At 43.4% G+C, this 23,754-nt stretch overlaps 1 protein-coding gene across 1 annotated transcript in view; it reads left to right on the forward strand.

Annotated features, from left to right (window-relative positions):
* Positions 1-21,994: 21,994 nt before the first annotated feature.
* Positions 21,995-23,754, forward strand: part of ITGA1 (integrin subunit alpha 1) — a 70,708-nt gene continuing 68,948 nt past the window's right edge. The window contains exon 1 of the mRNA XM_080972352.1: positions 21,995-22,281. Within this exon, the coding sequence (XP_080828478.1) occupies positions 22,221-22,281 (61 nt within the window). The 5' untranslated portion in view covers positions 21,995-22,220. The remainder of the gene's footprint in view (positions 22,282-23,754) is intronic.

Genomic DNA, 23,754 nt, shown 5'->3' on the forward strand with positions numbered 1-23,754 from the left:
CCACACATTCTGCTGATGGGTGAACTTGGAATCACCTTAGCAATACCAACTTTCTTGCTTTTTTAAAAGATTTCATGAAGGTATGCAAAATACTGCAACAAACATGAAATAATGCCATGTTCTATCACTCAGGTTCTATCACTCAGATAGCATCAAAGCATATGGCTATGTCAACGGGAGAAGTCTTCAGATGTCCATACTTCATGCATTGGGAAATTGAGAGAGTTATGGAGATCCTTTGAAGTCGTGCAAAAAATAGTCCCACCGTGCAGCCTGGAAATGCTCTGTGTTTTGTAGTCCATTAAAGACTCTCATATTCTGCATTGTTCTTTCAGCAGTTTCTAGATTCCAGATGTTCTCCTATCACAACAGTATTTGCAGACCTTACAGCACCAACAACTTTCTCAGAGAATTCTTGGGCAAAGCTCAGCTCTTTTCCAGGATTATGCTCCTCCCATCTCTGAGTGCTTCTCCCACTTCAGGGTTGATGGTGCTGTGCACATGTGGCTAATCATATCACACAGTGAGCAATTTACAATGATACACCAAAAGCCAACTGAGACTAAGGGTATGTTCACATCACCACTTACTCAACATCCAGCACGCTCCTCTGCTCGTTTTTAAAGCAGGCATAGGCAACCTTGGCCCTCCAGATGTTTTGAGACTACAATTCCCATCATGTTAGCTAGGGATTCCCAGGTCCTGTTAGCTAGGGATGATGGGAGTTGTAGTCCCAAAACATCTGGAGGGCTGAGGTTGCCTACGTTTTAAAGCTACATTCAAACAACATTAGCCACAGTCCATATAGATCCTGTAGTTTATTGAAAATAGAAACATTTTCTTTTTCTCAAGCCAGCATCAATCCGACCAGAAAACTGAATGTGGCGTAAGTGGTAAAGTGAACATTTGAGACAGCCATCACACGTGTGTACATGAGTTCGAATGCTCAGATGACAACTCCATAAATAGAAATTCAGGGTGTGGGGTGTGCAGTGGAACCAAAAGGGTCATGCCGTTGGGTGAAGACATCCCCACCCCCTCTCTGGTGAACAACAGCATGTACATGCAGCTTGAAATGCAGTGGAGGGAAATGTGAACATACCCTAAATTTAAAGATATGACAGTGGCATAACAAACACTCTGTTACCATAAAGCACCAATGCTGCAGCAAGCAAAGGCTCTAGCAGCTCAGCCAGCTGCTTGTGGCTGGAAAGCCAGACAGGATGTTTGTGACTGTTGCCATGGGAACAAAGGGGCAGTCCATTCTGTACTGAGCACCGGATGTTAGCTCAGTGTGTGTGTGTCATATGACCCGTACTGGATGTACTTGGGAGGAGTTTCTTCTTGCTGTTGTTGAGTGCAGACATGATTCTCTGTACTGATGTAAGAGGCAGAAATAAATGATGTAAATAGTTTTCTGTCTGCTTCTTTCCCCTCCCTGGGGACACCAAAGGGGAGAGAGGAAGAACGGTGTGTTCCTCTCATACATCTGAGAAGAATCGCCGGACCTCGCCTGCTTATCAGCATAGGTTGGGAGACGCGGGGAGGTCGACAGGAATATCTGCCGGTGCCTACGCTGTGGCACATTCCTCTGACCCAAGCAGAATTCCAACAGTGGCAGCCTTCGGATGGTTGCGCTTCATCGGACATCTGCATGATAGGCTGGTGGATTGTCCTCCTCTGCTCCAAGGAGGAAGAGAAGCGTCTGAAAGCAGCCAAAGGCTCAACAGACAGCTGGTGGAAAGAAGAGGTGTTTTTCCAGAGCAACGGAGCTCAAGGTATGCTGCATTTCGGGCTAAAAGTGTGAACGCAGGAAGATTAATTCCCTGGTTCACGGAGCTGCGTTTCAAAGAAAACAAAAGCTCCGGAGGAAGAGGCCTGCAGCTTGAAGGCTGAAGCCTGCATTCCACAAATTTTTGTGGTAGATAAGATGTCCTATTGAAATGCATTGTTGCTAGGTAACGGTCCTGGAAAGTTACTGGCAAAGGGGCTGGACTCTGAGTGTGAGCCTGGGAAAGCGAAACAAAACCAGAGAATGTTTTGGCTACAAAGTTTACGTGCTCTTGGAAGGGACTTTTCATAGCAGCCAGAGTTTAGCTGCCAGGTGCAAAAGAACGTAAACAACTTGCAGTTTGCTGCGTGAGAAAGGAAAAAAACGACTGTTGGATTTTACAGTTTGTTTGACAGTGTGAGCTGGAGGCTTGGATTCAAAAAGGATGCCAAGAAGGGGGAGACTTGCCTGTTCATCTCCCCTGACCAGAGACAGTTATTCATCAGGGTCTGGATGGATAACTACCCCAGAAGGGGTGAGCCAAGATGATGCTAAGAGCTCAACGAAAGCTGAGGAGAGCTTTGACCCCAGAGGGGAGAGTGCAGGAACTGTGGCTGTTGGAACTGTTGGTGTTCCTGAACAAGGTGCAATGGGTGTTGCTGACAGGGGGAGGGAAGAACGGAGTTCAAATCTCCCCACTGCTGATGCTACTGGAGAGCATGGTGTAGCATTGAGTGCTGTCCGATGCTACAATTGTGGACAGACTGGGCATCTACAGCGAAACTGTAAGAAGCCGCGCCAGTCAAGAGGAGCAAAGAGCAGCTCTACGAAGCCTCAGGCGTCAGGCAAAAGCCGTACCAAGTGCCAGGTGAAACCTGCAAAGGCTATGATGGCGAAAGGAACCACGCCAGATGTTGGGAACTCCTTCATAATTGACACGGGCACGACGGTTCATATGTGCCCACACAGAGGACTATTTTCGACGTTGAGGAAGCAAAGCTTCACTGTGAAACAGCCCAACGGTCAGGAGTTGGAAGCGACTGGAATTGGGACTGTGTATCTTGAGAGTCTGAACTTGACTATAAGTAATGTTTACCTGGTTCCAGAACTGAGATTTAATCTGCTGAGCGTGTCGCAGATTGCAAAGAAAGGACTGAAACTGTCCTATGATGCTAAAAGCTGCAAGATCTACAAAGATGGAGAACTGTTTCTTACTGCCAAAGAGAGAGATGGACTGTATTTGTTGACTTTTGATCAAAGTGATTACATGAAATGTAATTCTTCTGATTCTAACGAAATCTCTCTTGCAGGTGTGACCAGTGTGAGCACCAGGAAGGTGACTAAGACCAAGAAGGTCGACAGAGCATTTCAGCGGGTGTATGCTGATGTGATTGGTCCTCTAGAACCATCTAGAGGCAGTGCAAAGTATTACCTTTTGTGTGTGGATTGTTTCACTAATTATTCTTGGGTTTATATGATGGAGAAACCGCAAGAAACTTTAGAAAAGTTTCAGGAGTTTTGTGACAAGGTTAAAAATATGCATGATGCTAACATTGATTGTCTTTTCACAGATGACAAACAAGTTTTTCTGTTACAGAAGTTTCAGAAGGTCCTGGATGGAAAAGGGATAGACCACAAAGTGGCAGTTTCGCAAGAAGCGTGGAACAGGGGGGTCTGTGTGAGAGTGAACAAAGAATTGCAAAAGGGGATGAATGCGCAATTGCTGAGTTCACATTTGCCACATGAATATTGGGCCGAATCGCTAGCGTCCTATCTTCATGTGTGGTTGAGAAAGGTCTCAACAGAGTTGGGATGTTCTCCTTTTGAGAAGCTGTTCAATAGAAAACCTTCTGTTGCCTACTTTAAGGTTTTCGGGTCTCAAGTGAGAACAGAAGCTCCAGGTGGTGTAAAGAATGCCAGAGGCATTTTTGTGGGATATGAAAAGGGTCTCTACAGAGTAATTTTGTCTGAATCTGGTCAGGTGATTCTCACAAAGTTCCTAGAGAGTGCTCCAGAGCGAGAGCGGGTTGTAGAACAAACTTTTCCCACAGGAAACGATTCAGATGATGATGATGAGTTTGATCTTATTGAGTTCAGTAGTACTGATGATGACAGCGATAGCTCAGTTAGCTCAGTTGTCACAGTCATTGAGAGGAAATCTCACATAATGACTAGACCCTCAGAAGAGGAGGATGAACCATTGATTAAGCTTAGTACTGGTTCTCCAGAGAGTTCAGAGGCTGAACCAGAAAGCAGAGAAGAGCAGCAACTCATACGTAGGTCTGAGAGAGCAACGAAGGGTGTACCACCCAAGAGGTATTCAAAGGAGTTTGCTAACCTTGCATATGTTGCTATTGTAAACGACCAAGGACAGATTGAAGCTGTGTCTGAGTCAGAGACAAAGGCACAACAGAGAGGTGTTAGCCAAGGTAATGCGAAGTCACACAACCAGAGAGATACATTGGTTAAACCAGTGGCGGGTAGTTCCAAGGGTGGAACTGAAACAACAGGGGAATGTTATAAATATAACAACTGTTTGTTTTCTTCTCTGGATGACGCTTTGCTCGCGGCACACATTGATACTTTAGGGGGAGTATGTTACCATAAAGCACCAATGCTGCAGCAAGCAAAGGCTCTAGCAGCTCAGCCAGCTGCTTGTGGCTGGAAAGCCAGACAGGATGTTTGTGACTGTTGCCATGGGAACAAAGGGGCAGTCCATTCTGTACTGAGCACCGGATGTTAGCTCAGTGTGTGTGTGTCATATGACCCGTACTGGATGTACTTGGGAGGAGTTTCTTCTTGCTGTTGTTGAGTGCAGACATGATTCTCTGTACTGATGTAAGAGGCAGAAATAAATGATGTAAATAGTTTTCTGTCTGCTTCTTTCCCCTCCCTGGGGACACCAAAGGGGAGAGAGGAAGAACGGTGTGTTCCTCTCATACATCTGAGAAGAATCGCCGGACCTCGCCTGCTTATCAGCATAGGTTGGGAGACGCAGGGAGGTCGACAGGAATATCTGCCGGTGCCTACGCTGTGGCACATTCCTCTGACCCAAGCAGAATTCCAACACACTCATCATGGTCTAGTTTTCTTCCTGTGGTTTCTAGAACCACCCGTAGTGTAGTTCAGCTTAGCTTAGTCATTGCCCACAGGCTTTCGGGTAATGTCTGTGTCCATGGATAGAGGCAATGCCCTTGAACTCCTTGTAGATGCATTAAATAGAATATAGCAAAAAGACTAGGCATAGGCAAACTCGGCCCTCCAGATGTTTTGAGACTACAATTCCCATCATCCCTGACCACTGGTCCTGTTAGCTAGGGGTGATGGGAGTTGTAGTCCCAAAACATCTGGAGGACCGAGTTTGCCTATGTCTGGTCTAGACCTTGGCAACTTTTGACCCTTCCGTGGGCTAATTTCATTCAATCTAGATTGACTATTGGCAAAGAACTGCAAATGGTCAAAAGGGAATTTGTAGTGAAAGTCAATCCAGGCTGAATTCCACTTATGGTGAGGGCACATACATAACCACTTCATTGTGAGGCGATGCAGTTGTGAGCCTGTATGGACCTGTATGTTTGCTGCAGCCATGATAGACTAAAGTGGCTGTAAAGATGAGGCCATAACTCATTCTGACTTAGAATGTACAAGGAGGGGCTTTCTTTGCTAAGACTGCCATTAAAGAAGTGCAAAATAAGACGGCCTGCCGCTGTGCAACCCATATATAACCACCTCAGCTTCTCCACTGTCTTCTTAAGGTGAGCTCTCTTAAATTGCTTAACAAAACAAAACCTTTCAGTACTGGCAAAAAAATAAATAAGGAAATAAAACTGCTCCTATTCCCTCCTCTGACACTCCCCCAAGGGTTTTTATTCATACCCAAACAGCATGGGATTTATGGCTGACACAAAGGAGTTTTTTCTTCCAAATGAATTTCATTTTTATTATTCTGCCTCTGTTTTCTTCTCCCTGTCAGGCTATTGCTCAGCTAAATCTTCATTTTATTACCTAGGGAAGTTGGGCTCTATGGTGGCCTATCTGCTCCAATATCGAAAGAGAATCTTTCCCACCCACCCCCCTCTCTGTTTTGAAAACTCATTCATCACAATGGAGACGGCTCCATAACGAATCCTTCAAGCAGCTATCACCACAGACATTAAATGTGCAACACAAGCCTTAAAAGGCAGGTTCGGATGCACTTTGATGCTTTGCTATAATCGTTTTATTGGGCCTGCAATGGGTGTCCAGATAGCTATCATGGGGATCTCTTCTGGTTGATGCACTGCTACCATAAAACTGGCATTTAGTTTCTATGAACTAAAAGCATTTGGGAAATTTAGGCAGCATGTCAGGCCATCAGGAATGCCGTACAATAAGGAAGGATACACTATTGTATTTTTCAGCAGAAATATGTCTGGTGCTATTTATGTTTTTATTTAGGCACATGACAAAACAATGTCCCTAGAATCCTTCCCCAATGTAATTTCACATGTGGCATGAAGCATCATCTATAGTGCGAGAGACACCCGAGCTTGTCAGATGCATGTCCTTACATTCTGAGGTCAGCCAAGAAAAAGTGTGAGAGATAGCATTCCTGGGTCTTTCAAAGAGTGGGAAATCTGGAGACTGGGTTTTCCCTACTTTCCCAGGAGAAAGCATAAATATTAAGCCAGCCTATTTGAGAGACAGAAACAAACATCTGGAGTTTAAGAAGAGCACCGCTGCTTCACATGTTGGCATGAAATAGAGCAGCCTTCCCCAACCGGGTGCAATCCAGATGTTTTGGAACCACAACTTCCATCAACCCCAGCTAGCGCAACTATGTTGGCTGAGGCGGATGGGAGCCGTAGTCCAAAACATCTGGAGGGCACCAAGTTGGGGAAGGCTGCATCAGAGGTTTAGATGCTTCTGTTTGTTGCCATAGTTGTCAACATCACCACCGGCATTGGCTTGGTATCAGCAAATGACAAGTGTCAACAGAACTGTGTCACCAGGGAATGGCATCTACTGTTCTTTGGGAGTTCTTTGGGAGAAGTCATGTGGTTTAAAGCTGTATTGGATGTGCTATAAATGTGTGGTGTGGACCCACCAAAAGGAGATGGTAGGAAGTTTGTTGTCCTAAGCAACTGGTTTCCAAAGGCAAATGGGCACAATTTTATATTAAGGGAACCATAAAGTTGTTGCAGAGGAAGAAGCACCTTGAGAAGCTTCTATTTTCCTTTTCTTTTGAAGGGCAAAAAGGATGCATTGATGTTCCTTTCTGAAAACATTTCAAAAGTCTGCAATGAGGATACAAAACTTCATTTCATTAAGTAAATTCCGGAAGTAACATTCATATCTATGGGTCATAGTGGTGTAATAAGTTAGTTAACCACACAAACTATTATGTTTAAAACAAGAAATCCACATCTTTTTTCGTATGATCCTTGCTTTGTGATAGAAGCAAATGTTCAGACATAAAACTAAATACTCTTTTAGTAAGTAATTAAATCCAGCAAGCCAAATTAAATTATGTAGTAAATGCAAGATTGCCAAATAACTGTTCTTCCAGTATCTTTAATATGGAGCGTTTAAAAAACAACAACTTGATTTCAAAACTTAAGATGAACATTAATTCAGTTTTCATTTTCTTAAGCTTTTAAGAAGAAAAAATGACTCAAAAAACTTGAGTGCTTTGAAACCACAAGCAGATACAACTTGTATACATGATTCACAAATACATTTTGGCTTTGAAGGTTTTCGGGCTGCAAATTCTGCAAACACTTTCCACATGCCTGCTAAATCAAACTCAGTTGCCTAAAAGAAAAAAGGAAAACACATGGGTACTTAGAGGGGACTTAGAACTCAGAATGAATAATTTCCGCAAACACATTTCATGTTCCAAAATTTCATCTGGTTACACAAGCCTAACAGACTGTGGCTGGTATGCACATTTCATCGCAACCAAGTTACAAAAAGGACCAGCAACACTTTGCGTAATTTGGGGGGGCACTAATGTTTTGCATAAACATCAAAATGTTTCCATAACTTCTGGAAATGTATCTTACGCGATGTTTAGGAAATCATTGATGAACAAGACATTATGGGAGCTAAGCTATTGCTTTCCATTGTATTTCTCCTTAGCAATAAGAAAACATGAATTCAGGTTCTCACCTATCTATGAACTCTGCAAGATATGAGCTTTAGGCTGCAACAGTCCCACTGAAATTATTTATTAATCACTATTATTTATATCCTGCCTATCAGGATCCAAATCCTTCCAAGGCAGCTTAGAAAAAAAAATAAACTACATTAAACACACACCCCAATTTATTATTAGCATTAAAAAATCATCAGCATGCTTTCCAGCAGGATACTTAATATGTGTCTTATTTTTATTTCTTTAAAAAATTGCCTACTCCCTCTTTGGAGGAGAGGAGTGATGATTTGGTCGCATCCTGTTTGGGAGGATATGAGCTGTTCACCTTTCCTTCTCACCTTTACTATTTTATAATAGATTGCTACTTATTTTAATAAGCTGACCAGTTTGATCACTAGGAGATTTAGTTTTGCCCTGCCATTACCTTCCATGTAGTATTTTGTGTGTTCTCAGCTGCACGTCTGCTTTGTATCTCTTTTTGGCGGGTGAAACGCAGAAGAAACAGGAAAGGCCAGTCAAATTATGGATGTTTTAAGAGGTCAGTGTAATGCCTTTCAAGGCATGTGGAGGAATTTTAAGTATATAAACTCATTTCATGTTCTGTTATGGGTAACTAAAACAGAAAGGAACATGACATGACCTCTTAGTCTTGCAGTCAGTGACACTCTGGAATGAGAAAGAAGACAAAATTTTGGATAATATCACTGTGTCCATAATCCCAGCCTTGGCTGCTGGCTCAGTCTCAGTAGTTATGCAGTAACTAGCATATACCTAGGGAAGGGAGAGAAATTTGTTCACTCTTCCCAAACCAACATGTTAAAGAAAATTCAGGGTGTAAGACCCATTCAACTGTGTAAATAGCTAGGTTGGTTGGTTAGAGCATCGTGCTTAGTGCTTTTTTTGCTTGGGTACTCAAGGATCTGCAATAGCGGCACTTTTTTTGTTGTTCTTAAAAAGTGTGGCACTTACTGTAACAACTTCATGGTGAGTACCAGCACCTATTTTTCTAGGGGGGAAGCACCGATCGTGCTGAAAATGCCACGGCTGCGGGTTCAATCCCCATAAGGAACAGCTGCATATTCCTGCACTGCAGGGGGTTGGACTAGATGATCCCTGGGGTCTCTTCCAACTCTATAATTCTATGATGCTAGCTTTCCTCTGAGTAGATTGCACTCTCAAAGACTGTGTTCTTTCATCTTTCATCAAGCCTTTTAGCTCTGCATGCTTTCTTAACACGAAAACCAGACATTTCTGCTGTTTACTCCCTCTTTGATCCACAGCAATGCTGATCTGTGGGGCTGAATAGCTACTTTAATTACGAACTATAAATAAATCTTTAGAAAGCCGTACAAAAATGCAATATAATCTTAATTGCCACTGCAGATACTAATAACTGCCTTCCAGGAGAGAATATATATCATCTTCAGCAGAGCATACTGTAACTGGTAGTTATGGAGCAAAATGAGATGTATTGGAGAGCTAAATGAGCATTTCCTCTTATTGAGTGCTTGCCGCTGCTCTCTGAAATGAAGCATTTACTGAAAAAGAAGCAGATGAAGGAAGCTAGAGACCTAACATTATGCAGCAAGAGACTGGCAGTCTCATACTGATCAGGTGTTCCAGATCACTTCTTATTGTACCTTCCTAACCTGAGTTCACAAAACATGTGTAGGAAAAACACAGTAAATGGCCTCCTTTCCCTCTACAAAAGTACATGTAACTGCATGTTAAACACAAGGAGAACCCTCTGTGTGTTCAGGGAAGGCCCAGCTTCAATGCTTGGTGATAGGAGCACAGTGACTGGAAAAGGAGCCCTAAGTGGGTGGAACAGCTCATGGTTTACATGCAGGCTTCCCAGGTGGGCTGGGCTTTGCATTCTCTTCATAGGGAAGTCCACAACCACATTTCTTAATTTGCTGAGGTTAATCTGGTGCATGTGAAAAGTTGCCAAGAGGCAGTACAGTGGTACCTTGGGTTAAGAACTTAATTTGTTCCGGAGGTCCGTTCTTAACCTGAAACTGTTCTTCACCTGAGGTACCACTTTAGCTAATGAGGCCTCCCGCTGCTGCCGTGCCACCGCTGCGCAATTTCTGTTCTCATCCTGAAGCAAAGTTCTTAACCCGAGGTACTACTTCCAGGTTAACGGAGTCTGTAACCTGAAGCAGTTGTAACTTGAAGCGTCTGTTACCTGAGGTACCACTGTATCTGTGACATCAAGGTAGGTTTGCCACAGACTCAGGATCTCATTGCCCTGAAATCCCAGGCCAACGGTCCATGTCTCCAGGCTGTCATTCAGACATATGGACTGATGGTTTCTTCTTGAGATGCAGCTTGTGAGGACATTGTTGGAGACTTGCAGGGGGCAGGGAGAAAGCCAGCCCTGGAAAATGTGAGCTCAGGAGAGTGGGGTGGTCCATCATGCACCTACTACCAAGCAAGAGGCGCCGTCACAGTTTGAGGACACATTGCAGCAGAGGAAAGCAGTGGAGAAGGGTGCAAAGTAGAGCTGGGGTGGGGTGTGTTCTAGGTTGAGAGCATGGCCATGGAGAATCCCAAGGGCCCTAGAAAGGCCTGAAGGGTTGCACTTGGCTGCTGTGCCTGACATTCCCCACCTCTGCCTTACCATAAAATATAAATTGCCAGTGTGGTGTAGTGGTTAAAAGTGGTAGTCTCGTAATCTGGTGAACTGGGTTCGCTTCCCCACTCCTCCACATGCAGCTGCTGGGTGACCTTGGGCCAGTCACACTTCTCTGAAGTCTCTCAGCCCCACTCACCTCACAGAGTGTTTGTTGTGGGAGAGGAAGGGAAACGAGAATGTTAGCCACTTTGAGACTCCTTCAGGTAGTGATAAAGTGGGATATCAAACCCAAACTCCTCCTCCTCCTCCTCCGGACTAGTCCTTTTATTCTAGGCGATAAATTGAATTCTTGTACACACACACAATAGTTGTAGAATAGCGTCTTAGAGCACTTCCTTCCATGTTCTGGGTCAATTTTAACAAAAGGAGCATTTGTATCCTGCATTTCAGGAAAAGGAGTGGCTGGCTTTCGGCACTAACTTTCAGCAACTGCTGTTTCCTAGGACTTGCTTTTTAGTCACAGTTGCCACAAAAGAAATGTTGAATGCCTCCTCCACAGTTCTTCCGAGTGTATAGAATCCGTCTGTCTTGTATTTCCTGCAGCCAAATAAGAAAGACGTGGATTCCCTGAATGATATTGCTAGCATGTGAATAATCGTTATATGAATCATGTGATAAATTCAAAGCCAGCCAAGGCACATCCTAAATGAAAACTGTAGTTTATTTCGTTTTCGTTAGCATGACTGTGCTGTGTCTGATGGGAGAGAACAAGATTAGAATTTCTCGTTCTTTATGTATTTGGAAATATTTATAAGCTGTTCTTCATGTAAATCAGGTGTGGGAAACCTTTGTCCCTCCAGAGTTGCTGAGCAACAACTCCCATCAACCACAGCTAGCAATGAATGCTGGGAGCTGTAGCTCAGCAACACCTGGAGGGGCAAAGGTTCCCCACACCTGATCTGAATAATACCAGAGCTGTTGCGTGTCGAGGTCCCCAGGGCCACCCCAATAACTCACACATCACACAGAATTTTTTGTTTAAGATTTTTGGCATAATTTTGGCCACAACTTTATTAAAATACAAATTTGTGAGTGGTTGCTTAGGCATTGGTTGCGACTATCTGCCCCCACCATGGGAGACAGACTGACATTCCGCACGATGCAAAAGTCAGAATAGGGGAATACACTTGGGGTAGCGATGAAGCAGGGAACCTGCCCTCACCCCAAATGCAACCAGGAGCTCATTGCTATGGCCCGAGCCCCCTTGACAGAGTGGACAAGCAATAGTTAGCCCCCAATTCCTTTAATGGAATCCCTTGCAGCAGCAGCATTAGAGGGGCAGGCACTCAACCTACCAAGGGCAGGCACTCAACCACTGCCCCTCAACCAACCAAACCATAAACCAATGCCTAACCGCAACCTTACAAGTTGTGACGATTTGCTAGGCAGTAGGCAAAAACCAAATGGCCCCAGCCAATCAGCCAGATGGACAAAATTCCTACCAGGCCCCTGCCCCAAGAGCAGACGACCCCATGACAGGCATAGCAAGGTCAAAGCGAACAACCCTAATTCTAGGGAGGGGGGGACGGGCAATCCGATGCACGGTCGAAAAGAGGAAGCCCTAGCCTCGTGCAAGGAGTTTTAGCATTTCTGGCTGTCAATCAACGAATGGCAACATTAACTTCTTCCCAACAACAAGGGAAGCCCCAATCGCATCAGTGGCCAACGATCAATTAGCCCACCCCCAACTTTGGAGTGTCCTGGCGGCCCCCACCGCAACACGTGCTCTCCATGAAGGAGAACACGCTTTCACAAAATGAAATAGGATGAAATACGCATTAAAGCCAATTTGATCAAATCGTATTGATTTTTATTACCAATAGCGCAATGATGCCACATACTTAAACCAGAAGACCTGCTTTCAGAAACCATAGTAAGTTAGGCAGATTCCAGAAAACTGAAAATCTACGTGTAGAGAGCTGACTCATTGCTATGCTTGTTTCTATGCCCTTATTTGCTCTAACAATTATCTGTTCAAATCCTAACTGGTATTTTATTATATGTTTTCCTTATACTGTCTGTGACTGTAATAAAGTTAAGAGGAAGAAGACTCATTGCTAGATTGAATGTGGGTGTACAAGCACCACCAATCGTCGTTGTTGTCACTGGCAATTTTTTTAATATATCACATTCTCCACAAGTAAATCTGTGCTCAGAGCAGTTCACACAAAAATCTAAGTCTAAATACAGGAACACAATAACAAAACACAAGACAATCATAATGTTTAGGGAAGCTTTTAATATTTGATTAATTGTTGTATTTAATATTTTGTTGGAAGCCACCCAGAGTGGCTGAGGAAACCGAGCCAGATGGGCGGGGTATAAACAAATTATTATTAGTAGTATTAGTATTAGTATTAGTATTAGTATTCTCTCTGCCACTAGAGAGGTCTGGGTGTCTGGCTGACTTATGAACAGCCATGTACAGGTTTGGCAGGAACACTGAGTGGCCACCCATCCCATTTGGGCTTCCATTCATGGTTGCCATGGCAGCTGAGCCATGTCTCCCTATATTCTAGTTTCCCTCTCAACTAACCTCAGTTCTGCCTTTGCTGACCAAGCAACTGGAACATGGTTGGATTGTTGTTTTTTTTAATAAGATATTTATTAAGGTTTTTTGAAATATTACAGTGAAAATGAAAAAGAAAAAAGAAAAATACAAAATAAAAACAATTAAAAACACACATATTTTCTATTACTTATTTTCCTTTAGCTTGTTTCCCGGACCTCCTCATACCTCCCTTTTTTGTATTCCACTTCAATTTATTGGTTCAGCAAATCCTTACCATTAGATTTTAACCCATTTATAACCCTTTTTTCATATTCTCTTAAAGCATTACAGCTGGAAACCGCTTAATTACTATCCAACATCATTCTATCATTCATTAATTTTACAATATTTCTGTAAATAGTCTTTAAATTTCTTCCAATCTTCTTCCACCGACTCTTCTCCCTGGTCTCGGATTCTGCCAGTCATTTCTGCCAATTCCATATAGTCCATCACCTTCATCTGCCGCCAATTTTCTTATCCAAATTATATGCCTCCATTATCTGATAATAATGAAGCCAATCTCTCACTTTGTTTTTTAGTTTCTCGAAACTCTGCAATTTCAATTTGTCTCCTTCTTGTTCCAAAATTTCCCAATATTTCGGCCATTTGGCCTCCATATTGAGCCTTTTCAGAGCTTTCGCTTCCGTCGGTGACAACCACCTTGGGGTTTTATTTTCCAATAAACCCTTGTATCTTATCCAAACATTAAACAGTGCTTTCCTGACAATATGATTTTTAAATGCTTTATGTGCTTTGATGGAACATGGTTGGATTGAATCCTTCTCCTATTGAACCATGAGGGTGGTCTTCTGCATGATCACTGGCTGACCATCATTAGAGTCCTAGCAGGAAACTTCTTGCTGCATCCCTGCATGGCTCACTACTCTGGCTTTCTCTCTTTGCAATTGGGTTCAACAGAAGGTGAGTAACTCTACCGTCACTCTGCATCAGTTTTGAATGGAACATTTAAGCACGTCAGACTGGCTGTGCATCTCTCATCGCGTTTTCGACCATTGCTTTTCCAACCAGGACGCATTTACGGAGCACTAACTCACACAGAATGCAAGGGGTGTGCTTTTCTTAGGGAAGGGCTCTTACCAGTTCCACATGCTAAAGTCAACACTGGAGATGTTAGCAATGAAAAGTGCTGCCAGTTATCAAGGCTGATCCTGATACATTCTGGTGCCCTTCTCCCAAGCCAAGGTACCTTAGTACCTAAGGCTAGTCAAATTATTTTGGTACCTTAGCGGAAAATCCTCACAGGTGCTTCTCTTCAGTGGACAGTAAAAATATACAGATATTAAATTCCTAACAATCTCCTTCCCTTTCATGATACCCGAAATAGCTGCCTGCAGTGGCCACCTCATTCTGCAGAATGAAAAAGGAAAGGAAAGAGGAAGAATGCCTGCTTCAGTTATCAGAAAACAGGGGAAACACTAGGTTATTGTCTGTGACAACATTAGTGGATAACAGTGCAGTTTGCTTGCCTCTGTGGACTTCTTTTTTCTCATTTTCATGTCCTTGGTGGCTGCCCCAGCACTTGAGGAATTGAGTCTCTCCCACCACCACCAACGCTTACAAAGACCCTTAGTTCCTTCTTGTCGTTCCTTATTTCATTTTTGTCCTTGGTGCCTTCTTGTACTACAATAACGGAGCAAAGTGGTGGTTCAACCTTACCTGCCTATTTTCTGATAACTAATATTAGCACACTTAACAACCACTCCAAAGAAACTTGAATGCAGCAATTCAAGTTTCTGCTAAGCCGCCTACATGCAAGTATTTGGAAAATTGTAGGTGACCTCTCAAGTCAGCTCTCATCTCACCGCGAGTCATACGTATTGGCAAAGCCTGAATGTTGAAGGTTAGACTACCAGAGCGAGTGGAGGGACCTAATGCTTTTTCCTACAATGTGAAGAGCAGAAGTGTGCCGTGCTAATAAGCTTTGTAGATCACATTTTCCCCCATAATTTTATTTTCCAAAGGTAAACAATATTCAGTTAGCAATAACAATACAAAATAATAACCAAACAAAAACAAAAACAACTCATGTGGCTTCCCTCCCCCAATACTCGTCATCTCTTAATCTTTAGATTTATAACATTGCGTCTTTTGGTCATCCTTAATATCCTTAATATATTACTTTTTTTCTAGTTCTGCTTTACAAATTTAGTCTATACAGATCAACATATTATCCTTAGAACAGTGTTTTTTCATGTAATCCTCAAAGCATTGCCATTCTGACCTTAAATTCTGATTAGTCTGATGCCTTATGGTTGCTGTTAACTTCGCCAACTCTATGAATTTGCTTAATTTACATATCCAATCTTTGTGGGAATAATATTTCCTTTCCAGTTCCTTGCAAGTAGTAGTCTAGCATATAATGGCATATAATGTGAAGAGCAGAAGTGTGCTGAGCTAATCTGCTTTCTAGATCACATTTTAGCCCCCCTTTTCCTAAAAGTACCATAGAATGCTTCTCATCCTCATTTTTATGACTTTTCATAAGAACCTAAGAAGAATCCTTCTGGATCACGCCAAGGGTCCATCTAGTATAGCATTCTGTTCTCACAGTGGCTAACAAGATGCCTGTCAGAAACCCATGAGCATAGGGTTACCTTGAGCTTTTGGGGGCCAAAGTTGTTGAGTTGGTTTGTTTGTTGTTGTTGTCGTTTGCAAAATCTCCCCCCAAAAAGAAGTTTTTGAGCTATTTTGGGGGGAAATCCACCAACAAATCTTTACTTCTAATGTGGGCTGCCTATACATTTTAACCAGTTTTTGAACATTTCCCCCGGATGCTATTTTCGACAGACGAATCCTAGATATGTCCTGGAAAATCTGGACGTATGCCAACCCTACATGAGCAGGAAATACAATACTTCTCTCACACTCACCCAAGCAACTGATGTTCGGGATCAAACTGCCTCTGACATTGGATGACAACATAGCCAGCAGCCTTGAAGCCATTCTCTTTCATAATTTGTCTAATGTCGTTTTTAAGCAATCCAAGTTGGTGGCCATCCCTGCATCCTGTCACAGCAAATTCCATAGTTTAGGTGGACACTGTGTGAAAAAGGACATTCTTTATCTTGGATCTTCCAACAGCCAGCTTCAGTTTCTCTCTCTCCATTTACTCCACACCACACATGATTCTATACCCCTCTATCATGCCACCCCTGACCCTCCATGGCTTTTTTCACAGTGAAAAGGCCTCAGATGTTGGAACCTTTAGGATGCTAAAGGAGTTCCTTTCTAGGACCTTCTTCATGCAGTGCAGATGCTCTGCCATTGAGTTACAGCCCTTCCCTAATGTCTGCCCTAAGTTCTCCCACCATTTGCCTTCATTGAATGGATAGCTCCTTGGGAGCCAACTCCTAGGGTCTGAGCTCCCTTCGCCCCCCCCCCCCAATAATATATTTGAGGGGGCCAGCAACCCCCCCAAGTTGATAGGCACTGACACTCAAATGGTGCATGTGTGCCATGTCTTGTGATCAGTTATGTGTAGCGGGGCTTACCTGAGTCCCCCCCAATATTTTGTTCAAGTTAGCACCCCTAGATAGCTCAATCTATGATTCCAGGCTCTGGTATTTCTCTCCCTGTCCATTATGCATATTTCTATAAGCCAAAAAATCTATTTTTATTGTGGTTTGTCAATTTGGGGTCAGGGGGAACACACACCATGTTTACTTTGGCTCTACAATTCTACGATACTTCAAATCAATGTCATCAAGCCACAAATATTCACAAGCTGAATGCACAGTCTGGGTTTAGGGTTAATGAATAGCTAACCATAATTCCTAAAACAGTTTAAAAAAAAAAAAAACATCAATGCTACGTACTGATTTTTAAACCAAATATTGCATGTATATTAACAATGGGCAATTTCCCCCAGTCTTGGAATGATCTGACAGCCCTGAATGAATATGGATAGACGTAAGAGCATTCATTTCTCTGTACCTTCTGGCAGGGTATTGCAATTTAGTCTTAAATAGTTGCAGATTCCTGAAAATTGCCTCTTTTGGAGCACTGACATAGAGAAAGTAGGTTCAACATGTTCTCACAAAATCCAAGACCGAAATAGCAGCTACATTTTAACTAGTGCTTGCAGTCATTAGCAGCCGTTTTTTATTACCCTCAAAGGAGAAGAGGAAAATTCCATGAACTTCCGATTATTCGCCAAAATCCTGGCTCCAGCTCAGGAGGGTGTGGGTGAAGAGAGTCATTACTAATCCCAATATCTCCAAATATTTGAGATAAGTCTGGTTTGAGCTGCATGCTTTTGCAGCGCTGCAAAAAGATGTGCTCTTAGCTCCTACTGTTTTGCAAACAATAATACAATGAGATCAAAAGCTGAACTGCAAAAGAGGCACTTTGAAAGGAAAGTGATTAGAGAAAGGACTGTATAGAGAAAGTTTGGGTGGGGGAGAGAGAATTGCAAACTAGAGAGCTAACATTGTGAAGCAAACATTTAAAAATGGCCAGAACATGATAACAGCTTAGGAGTTTAATGCTAGCAGAATATATGGAGAATTTCCAAGAGGAAGGGTTTAAAGGACCCTGAAAAGGAATCTAAAATCTGTATACTGAGTTGAGTTAAGTTTTGGTTTTTGCTTTTGTCCACACTGCAAAGCATGTCAGAATAAGAGCAACTATCTCTACTGACTTCAGGGTTTGGGGGGCCCTAAGCTGAGACATGGGTGGCGCTGTGGTCTAAACCACAGAGCCTAGGGCTTGCTGATCAGAAGGTTCAAATCCCCACAACAGGATGAGCTCCCATTGTTCGGTCCCTGCTCCTGCCAACCTAGCAGTTCAAAAGCATGTCAAAGTGCAAGTAGATAAATATGTACCGCTCCGGCGGGAAGGTAAACGCCGTTTCCATGCACTGCTCTGGTTTGCCAGAAATGGCTTAGTCATGCTGGCCACATGACCCGGAAGCTGTCTGCAGACAAATGCTGGCTCCCTCAGCCAGTAAAGCGAGATGAGCGCCGAAACCCCAGAGTCGTCCACGACTGGACCTAATGGTCAGGGGTACCTTTACTTTTACCTTTAAGGTGAAAGAAGTTGCAAACTGAGAACTCTCTGAAGCTGTATCTGATCTCCTTGAACAACCTGTGCAAAGTGGAAACAGCACTCTGAAGGCAGTGGGCTCACTGTGGGTTTTGGGGTCCTGGCACATGCCCAACCCTATCATCCTCTAGAGCCAGCCCTGGCAACTGTGGGTAATGCTGGATAAGATCTGGGTTTCAAACACTATATTCTCAAGTTGATTCTTCAAATGGCTCTGGGCAATGTATTGTTAAGCCCAAGGATAGCACTGCCCTGTTTAATTACTTTTAGATGAGAGAGATCTGGAGACTTAGGGTGTCTTTGTTATATTTAGGTTTCTTACATTCAAAGCTGGAGAAAGTTAATAAATCATATATCCTTAAATCTCCCAAAGCAGCAGGAGCTAAGGCAGCAGTTATGACTTGCCCTGCCTGTCCCCCTTCCCCAGACATGTAAGCAACCCCTTCCCCCAACCTGCTATAACTGATCAGGCATGGAAGCTGTAGAGAAAGGCTGCATGAGACTTACTGCAGTGCTTCGTTCCCTGCCCCTTTCTCTGTTCTAGGTCCATTATTTAATGTATTGTCTAACATCAATGAATTTACCAATGTGGTTACAGCAAAGTGTAGACATTCTCTCTTACTACCGAGAGCCCTAAATATCTGTGCCAACCCCCCTTTTTTTCCTGCTGCCCCCAAAGGCAAAACATTTGGCAAGCTAAAGCTTGCAATTCCTAGGCATCCCAGTGCTCTATTGCTGGGAGCATTGAGCACCACCATCCAAACACATTTCCCCATGCAGAGTAAATTACTCCACACTGGCACAAATATCTCAAAAGGGTGCCAGCAAAATCCTTTGTGGTCGGTTTTTGAGGCAAATGCATATTCCCCCTCCCAGGCTTTTGCTATCGCCAGTCCCCTGAAATGTATCTTTGTTCCAGTCGATAACTTCTCGTTTGTCTCAAATGTCAGTTTATGATGATTCTAACATACCCCATTTAAATCGGGTGGGGAAGGGTTGTGTTCACCCAGTACTATTCCCTTGATGAGCTTTGGCTTCTCTTCACTTTTGTCCTTTGGCTGAATAGAATTGTTGTATGCTTGTGTGTGATTCCTGATGCTTGGCAAATGATCTCTGGCTACATTTCCATCATAATCATCTAAAAATTCCAATCACATTCTCAGTGAAGTGGTCTTTGCCAAGGTCTTCCATCATGCGTCGCAGCAGGCATCTCCATATGCCCCAAAATCACAGGACTCCTCTCACCTACTCCGAAAAGGGTACCTCTTTCTTTCTCCTGCTGCTCCTGAACTGATTCCCAAGCCAATCTAACTCATACCCTAAAACCAGCTGTAGATCTAAGGCAGCCTTCTCAAAAACCGGTGTGTCCCCCAGATGTTTCAGCTACAACTCCTATCAGCTCCTACCAGCATAGTCACAAATGATGGAGGTTGCAGTCCCAAACCTCTGACATGTGCCAGGATGAGGAAAGTCAATCTAAAGCCTTGAACAATTCCTTGCCCTGGGGTATGCTGTGCCCGACTAGCAGACCAAGTCCATTCTGTCCAAGCAGCTGCAAGTAAACTCATTTTCTCTCCATTGTCCCAGTCCCTAAAGGGGCAAGGGTCTCTGCTGAGGAAGATAGGCTTTGGGTCTCATTATTCTTGCAAAATTCATGATTACACGAAGGCGAGATACCAGCTCAGTTCTGTTCAGAAATGCGCAACTGAAATCAATTGACTTAAGTTATTTAAGTCCATTCATTTCAGAGGGTTTGCTCTGAGTATGACTGACACTGGATATCACCCTAGGCACCTGCCAGTATACATGAGTTTTAGGGAACTGATCCCACCCACTAAAATACTCAGAGGAAACAACTGGATTAAAAAAAAAAAAAATTCTATGTGGTCTCTTTCTTCAGCCAGGTCTGCAGTCTGTAGCTCAGAACTTGTGGCTCTCCAGATGTTGCTAGACTATAATCCCCATTGTCCCTGACCACTGGGCATCCTAGCCAGAGTTGTTGGGTGTGAATCCAACAACATATGGAGGGCCACAAGTCACCCATTTCTGGTCAGCTGGTCCCTTCTTCCATGCTATTCCCTTAACGAGTGGGCTGCTAATCATTTATCTCTTCCTGTACTTTGATTTCCTAGCAGCTTCCATTTCTTGGGATTCTTCCACCACCTTTGCATTCCCACCACTGTTGGCAGTCTCCTGATTAGATACTGCCTGTAATATTCCACAGTCCAAGCCTATCAGTTGCTGATCCACCTCCTGGAATTCCTCAGCCAGGCACAACTGGAATCTCTCTAGCTAGATGTTCACCCTTCTCTTTAACCCCCCCTATTCTCCTTCACTTTTATTTGGGGTTCTTCCTCAAGTGCCTTACTTGCTTGGTTTCTCAAGGATGCTCAAATTTATGTTGACTGCTGTGATTCACTCCATCCTGCTGCACACACCTGCTCAGTTACTTTCCAAGGTTCCAGAGCTATGTGATCCACAATCCCCAGTGGTAAGAAGGACTACGTTGCTTGTTTTGAATTATTTACGGATACAGTATACAAGCAGTACATATTGGAAGTGCATAAACAGACTATCCATGTGCCAGATTTTCAGGCAAAGATTCTGAAAAAGACAGCTGTGTTGATCCATAAGGGACTCCACCCCCACCCCAAAATCCATAGTTGGCCCATATCTTTATTAGGTCCAACAAAAATGTCACACAATAGTTAGCAAGTTTTTTAGTTCACCAGACTTCTTCCTCACATCTAGCCTCAGGAATAGATCTGGACAGTTCAGAAGCCTGCTTGCTGTTTTGGTTGGTTCCTTAATCCCAAGGCACTTCATCTGAAGGCAAATCACACCTCTCTGCCCATCTCTCTGCCAAGAGGGTGCCACCTTCACAAACACTAGTGTGTTTTTCATTCTAGGCTGTGCAGGGACTCCAAGCTGTCAAAGAACACTGAAGCAATACTATGGCAAAATCAGAATGACAAATTGGTACAGAAGTGGATTGAACATTGCTGGTCACTGAACAATTCAGAATATATGGGCTGTCATGGGGGGTGGGGGTGGGATAGTAACCAAACAGGAGACTAGAATTTTCATTAATGATATAGCACTTTACTTGGTCTTACTATAGCTCTCTGAGAACTGTCTCTGTTTTTCCCAATTTACAGCTAGGGTAACTGAGGCTGAAAGATAGCAGCTTGACTGCAGATTTAAAACTGTATGTGACAAGGCCTGTAGAGCAATTTATGGTAACATGAATGATCCAAATAAGCAGTAGGTGTTAATCTTAAATACAAATTGCATGAGAGAATTTGCAGTCTCCGCCACTGCCACCGCCTGTATATACAGAACAGAAACATTTTTAAAGAGTGATGTAAGTGGAGGAAAAATTAGACCCACAAAGGGCAGCTTCAGCGTGGAAGTGTCTTGAAATCTGAATTTGACACACACACTTAATAGGGACCTCTGCAGTCTTGCAAAGAAGAGAGTATTATTTAGGACCGCTGTTTGGGAAGAAAGGTGGGGGTGGAGGGAGAGAGAGAGAGGGAGAGAGAAGAGGTTGTTCCCAAAACCTGCCTTCTCACTGTCAGCATTTGGTAGAAGCTGGCTGGTAGCTGGAGACACCCATTAATTATAAGCATGCAGATGTCCCTTTAAGGTTTGCTTCGCAGCCTGCCGACTTCAGCCTAAACACGAGCTGTTAAAGATCTGACTTTATTTGTACATGTCTCTGAGCTCCGGGATCCAGCCACGTGGGGGTTTCAAAGGCTCAGAGCCCACTTGGAGCAGGAGAGGGAGGGGGGCTGGGGAGAGGGGGGTGCAATTCATCTTGATGTGTAGGGGGAAAGAAACTTAAAGGGCTTGAACAACAAACAGGAAATGCCTGGCTGGGCTGCCGCCGCTGCTGCTGCTAATGCAGAAGGGACCAGAAGCAAGAGCGGCAGCGGCAGCGGCAGCAGCAACAGGACTGTGAAGTTATAAGCCGAGCAAGAGAACCCCTGTTGCTAACAAGGTTGCCTCGTTTCTTTCTTATTTTCCCCCTGCACGGGTTCCTTTTGCAATTGCAACCATGGGCTCCTGTCCCAGCGGCAGCATTCCAGGTGTCGCTGTCCCCTGCTTGGTACTGACAGGTGAGAACATCTTTCTCTTCTTTCCGAAGGCTTCGCATCTGCCCAACTCTCCTTCTGCTTTTGGATTTCCCCCAGAATTGAGCAATTCGTCATTTCCACTTCTTTCGGTCTGTCTGCTTTTCAGCCAATTCCACACACACCCCACCCCGAGTTTTAAGTCAACTTTACAACCAGCGATTCAGTGATTTTGGCTGACAGAAGCCTTAAAACTAAACAGAAAGGTGCAAAGAAAGAGGAAAGTGGGAAATAAGAAATCATAGAACTAGGCAAGCAAGGAAAGGGTGACCGGGTTGAAATGTACTGTTGTGCAAGCTTGGTTTTCACTTTTGCAAATCATTTTGGACAGTGAAGCAAATTGCGCCCCCTTAACTGCACAGGAGATAAGGGAGCTGATATACTCTTACTTAGCATAACACTTACAGATGGGTAGCCGTGTTGGTCTGCCATAGTCAAAATAAAAAAATCCTTCCAGTAGCACCTTTAAGACCAACTAAGTTAGTTCTTGGTATGAGCTTTCGTGTGCAAGCACACTTCTTCAGATACACTGAAGAATGTGTATCTGAAGAAGTGTGCTTGCACACGAAAGCTCATACCAAGAACTAACTTAGTTGGTCTTAAAGGTGCTACTGGAAGGATTTTTTTATTTAGCATAACACTGCCAAGGAAACATGTGGTGTTTCCATTTCAGGATTCCGTGTTCTCGAGGATTTCTTAGAGCACCATAGACTCAGGGGAGTTCAGCTTTTCCTGACACAAACCATTTTCTGTTTTGGGGTGGTGGAATGGGAGGAAATGGAAATGGAAGTGGGGGTGGGAGAGGAACTGAACACAATTGCAATTGCTCGATGCTTTGTGGGTCTCGGAGGGATGGTTTTGCTGAAGTATGTGGGCGAAGCAAAAAAAAAAAAAAAAATAGTGGGGAGGGGAACATCACATTGACAAAGGCTGAGAGTAGCCAGGAAATCTTATAGTAATCACCCCAAGGGGAAATGAAAATATTATTTTCTGTTGCTTGTGTCTTTTGTAATGTTTGGTTCTAGTTTGTAACTCACTTTCGACAGGCTGGTTTTATTTATTTTTAATGAGACAACTCTGGGATGAGTGGTTTAAATTTTCAACTTTTTGTCTTTGCTTTGGGGGGTTGTTCTTTGGAAATGTGCACTGCAGTTGCAGCAATGCCTGATTATAGTGATCCCAGCTTACCAAGCAATGGCAGCACAAGTCATATTATTATAACATCCAGAAATTATAGCATGGTACTATTCTCCTTCCTATACACGGTGTTGGCGATGTTTAAGGATGTTTTTCATACAGATAATGAACTGTTTTGTTACTCCATTTCTGGATTTCTTTTTCAACAAGCTCTGCAACACCTTCCAGCCACTAGTAGTTGAATAATTTACTGTTGAATTTACTCTGAGCTCTCTGAGCTTAACATCTAAATACAAAGGTAGGCCACTTGGTTGAAAGGAA

This window comes from Podarcis pityusensis, assembly GCF_964106645.2.
Source record: "Podarcis pityusensis genome assembly, chromosome: 11".
NCBI classification, from domain to species: Eukaryota; Metazoa; Chordata; class Lepidosauria; order Squamata; family Lacertidae; genus Podarcis; species Podarcis pityusensis.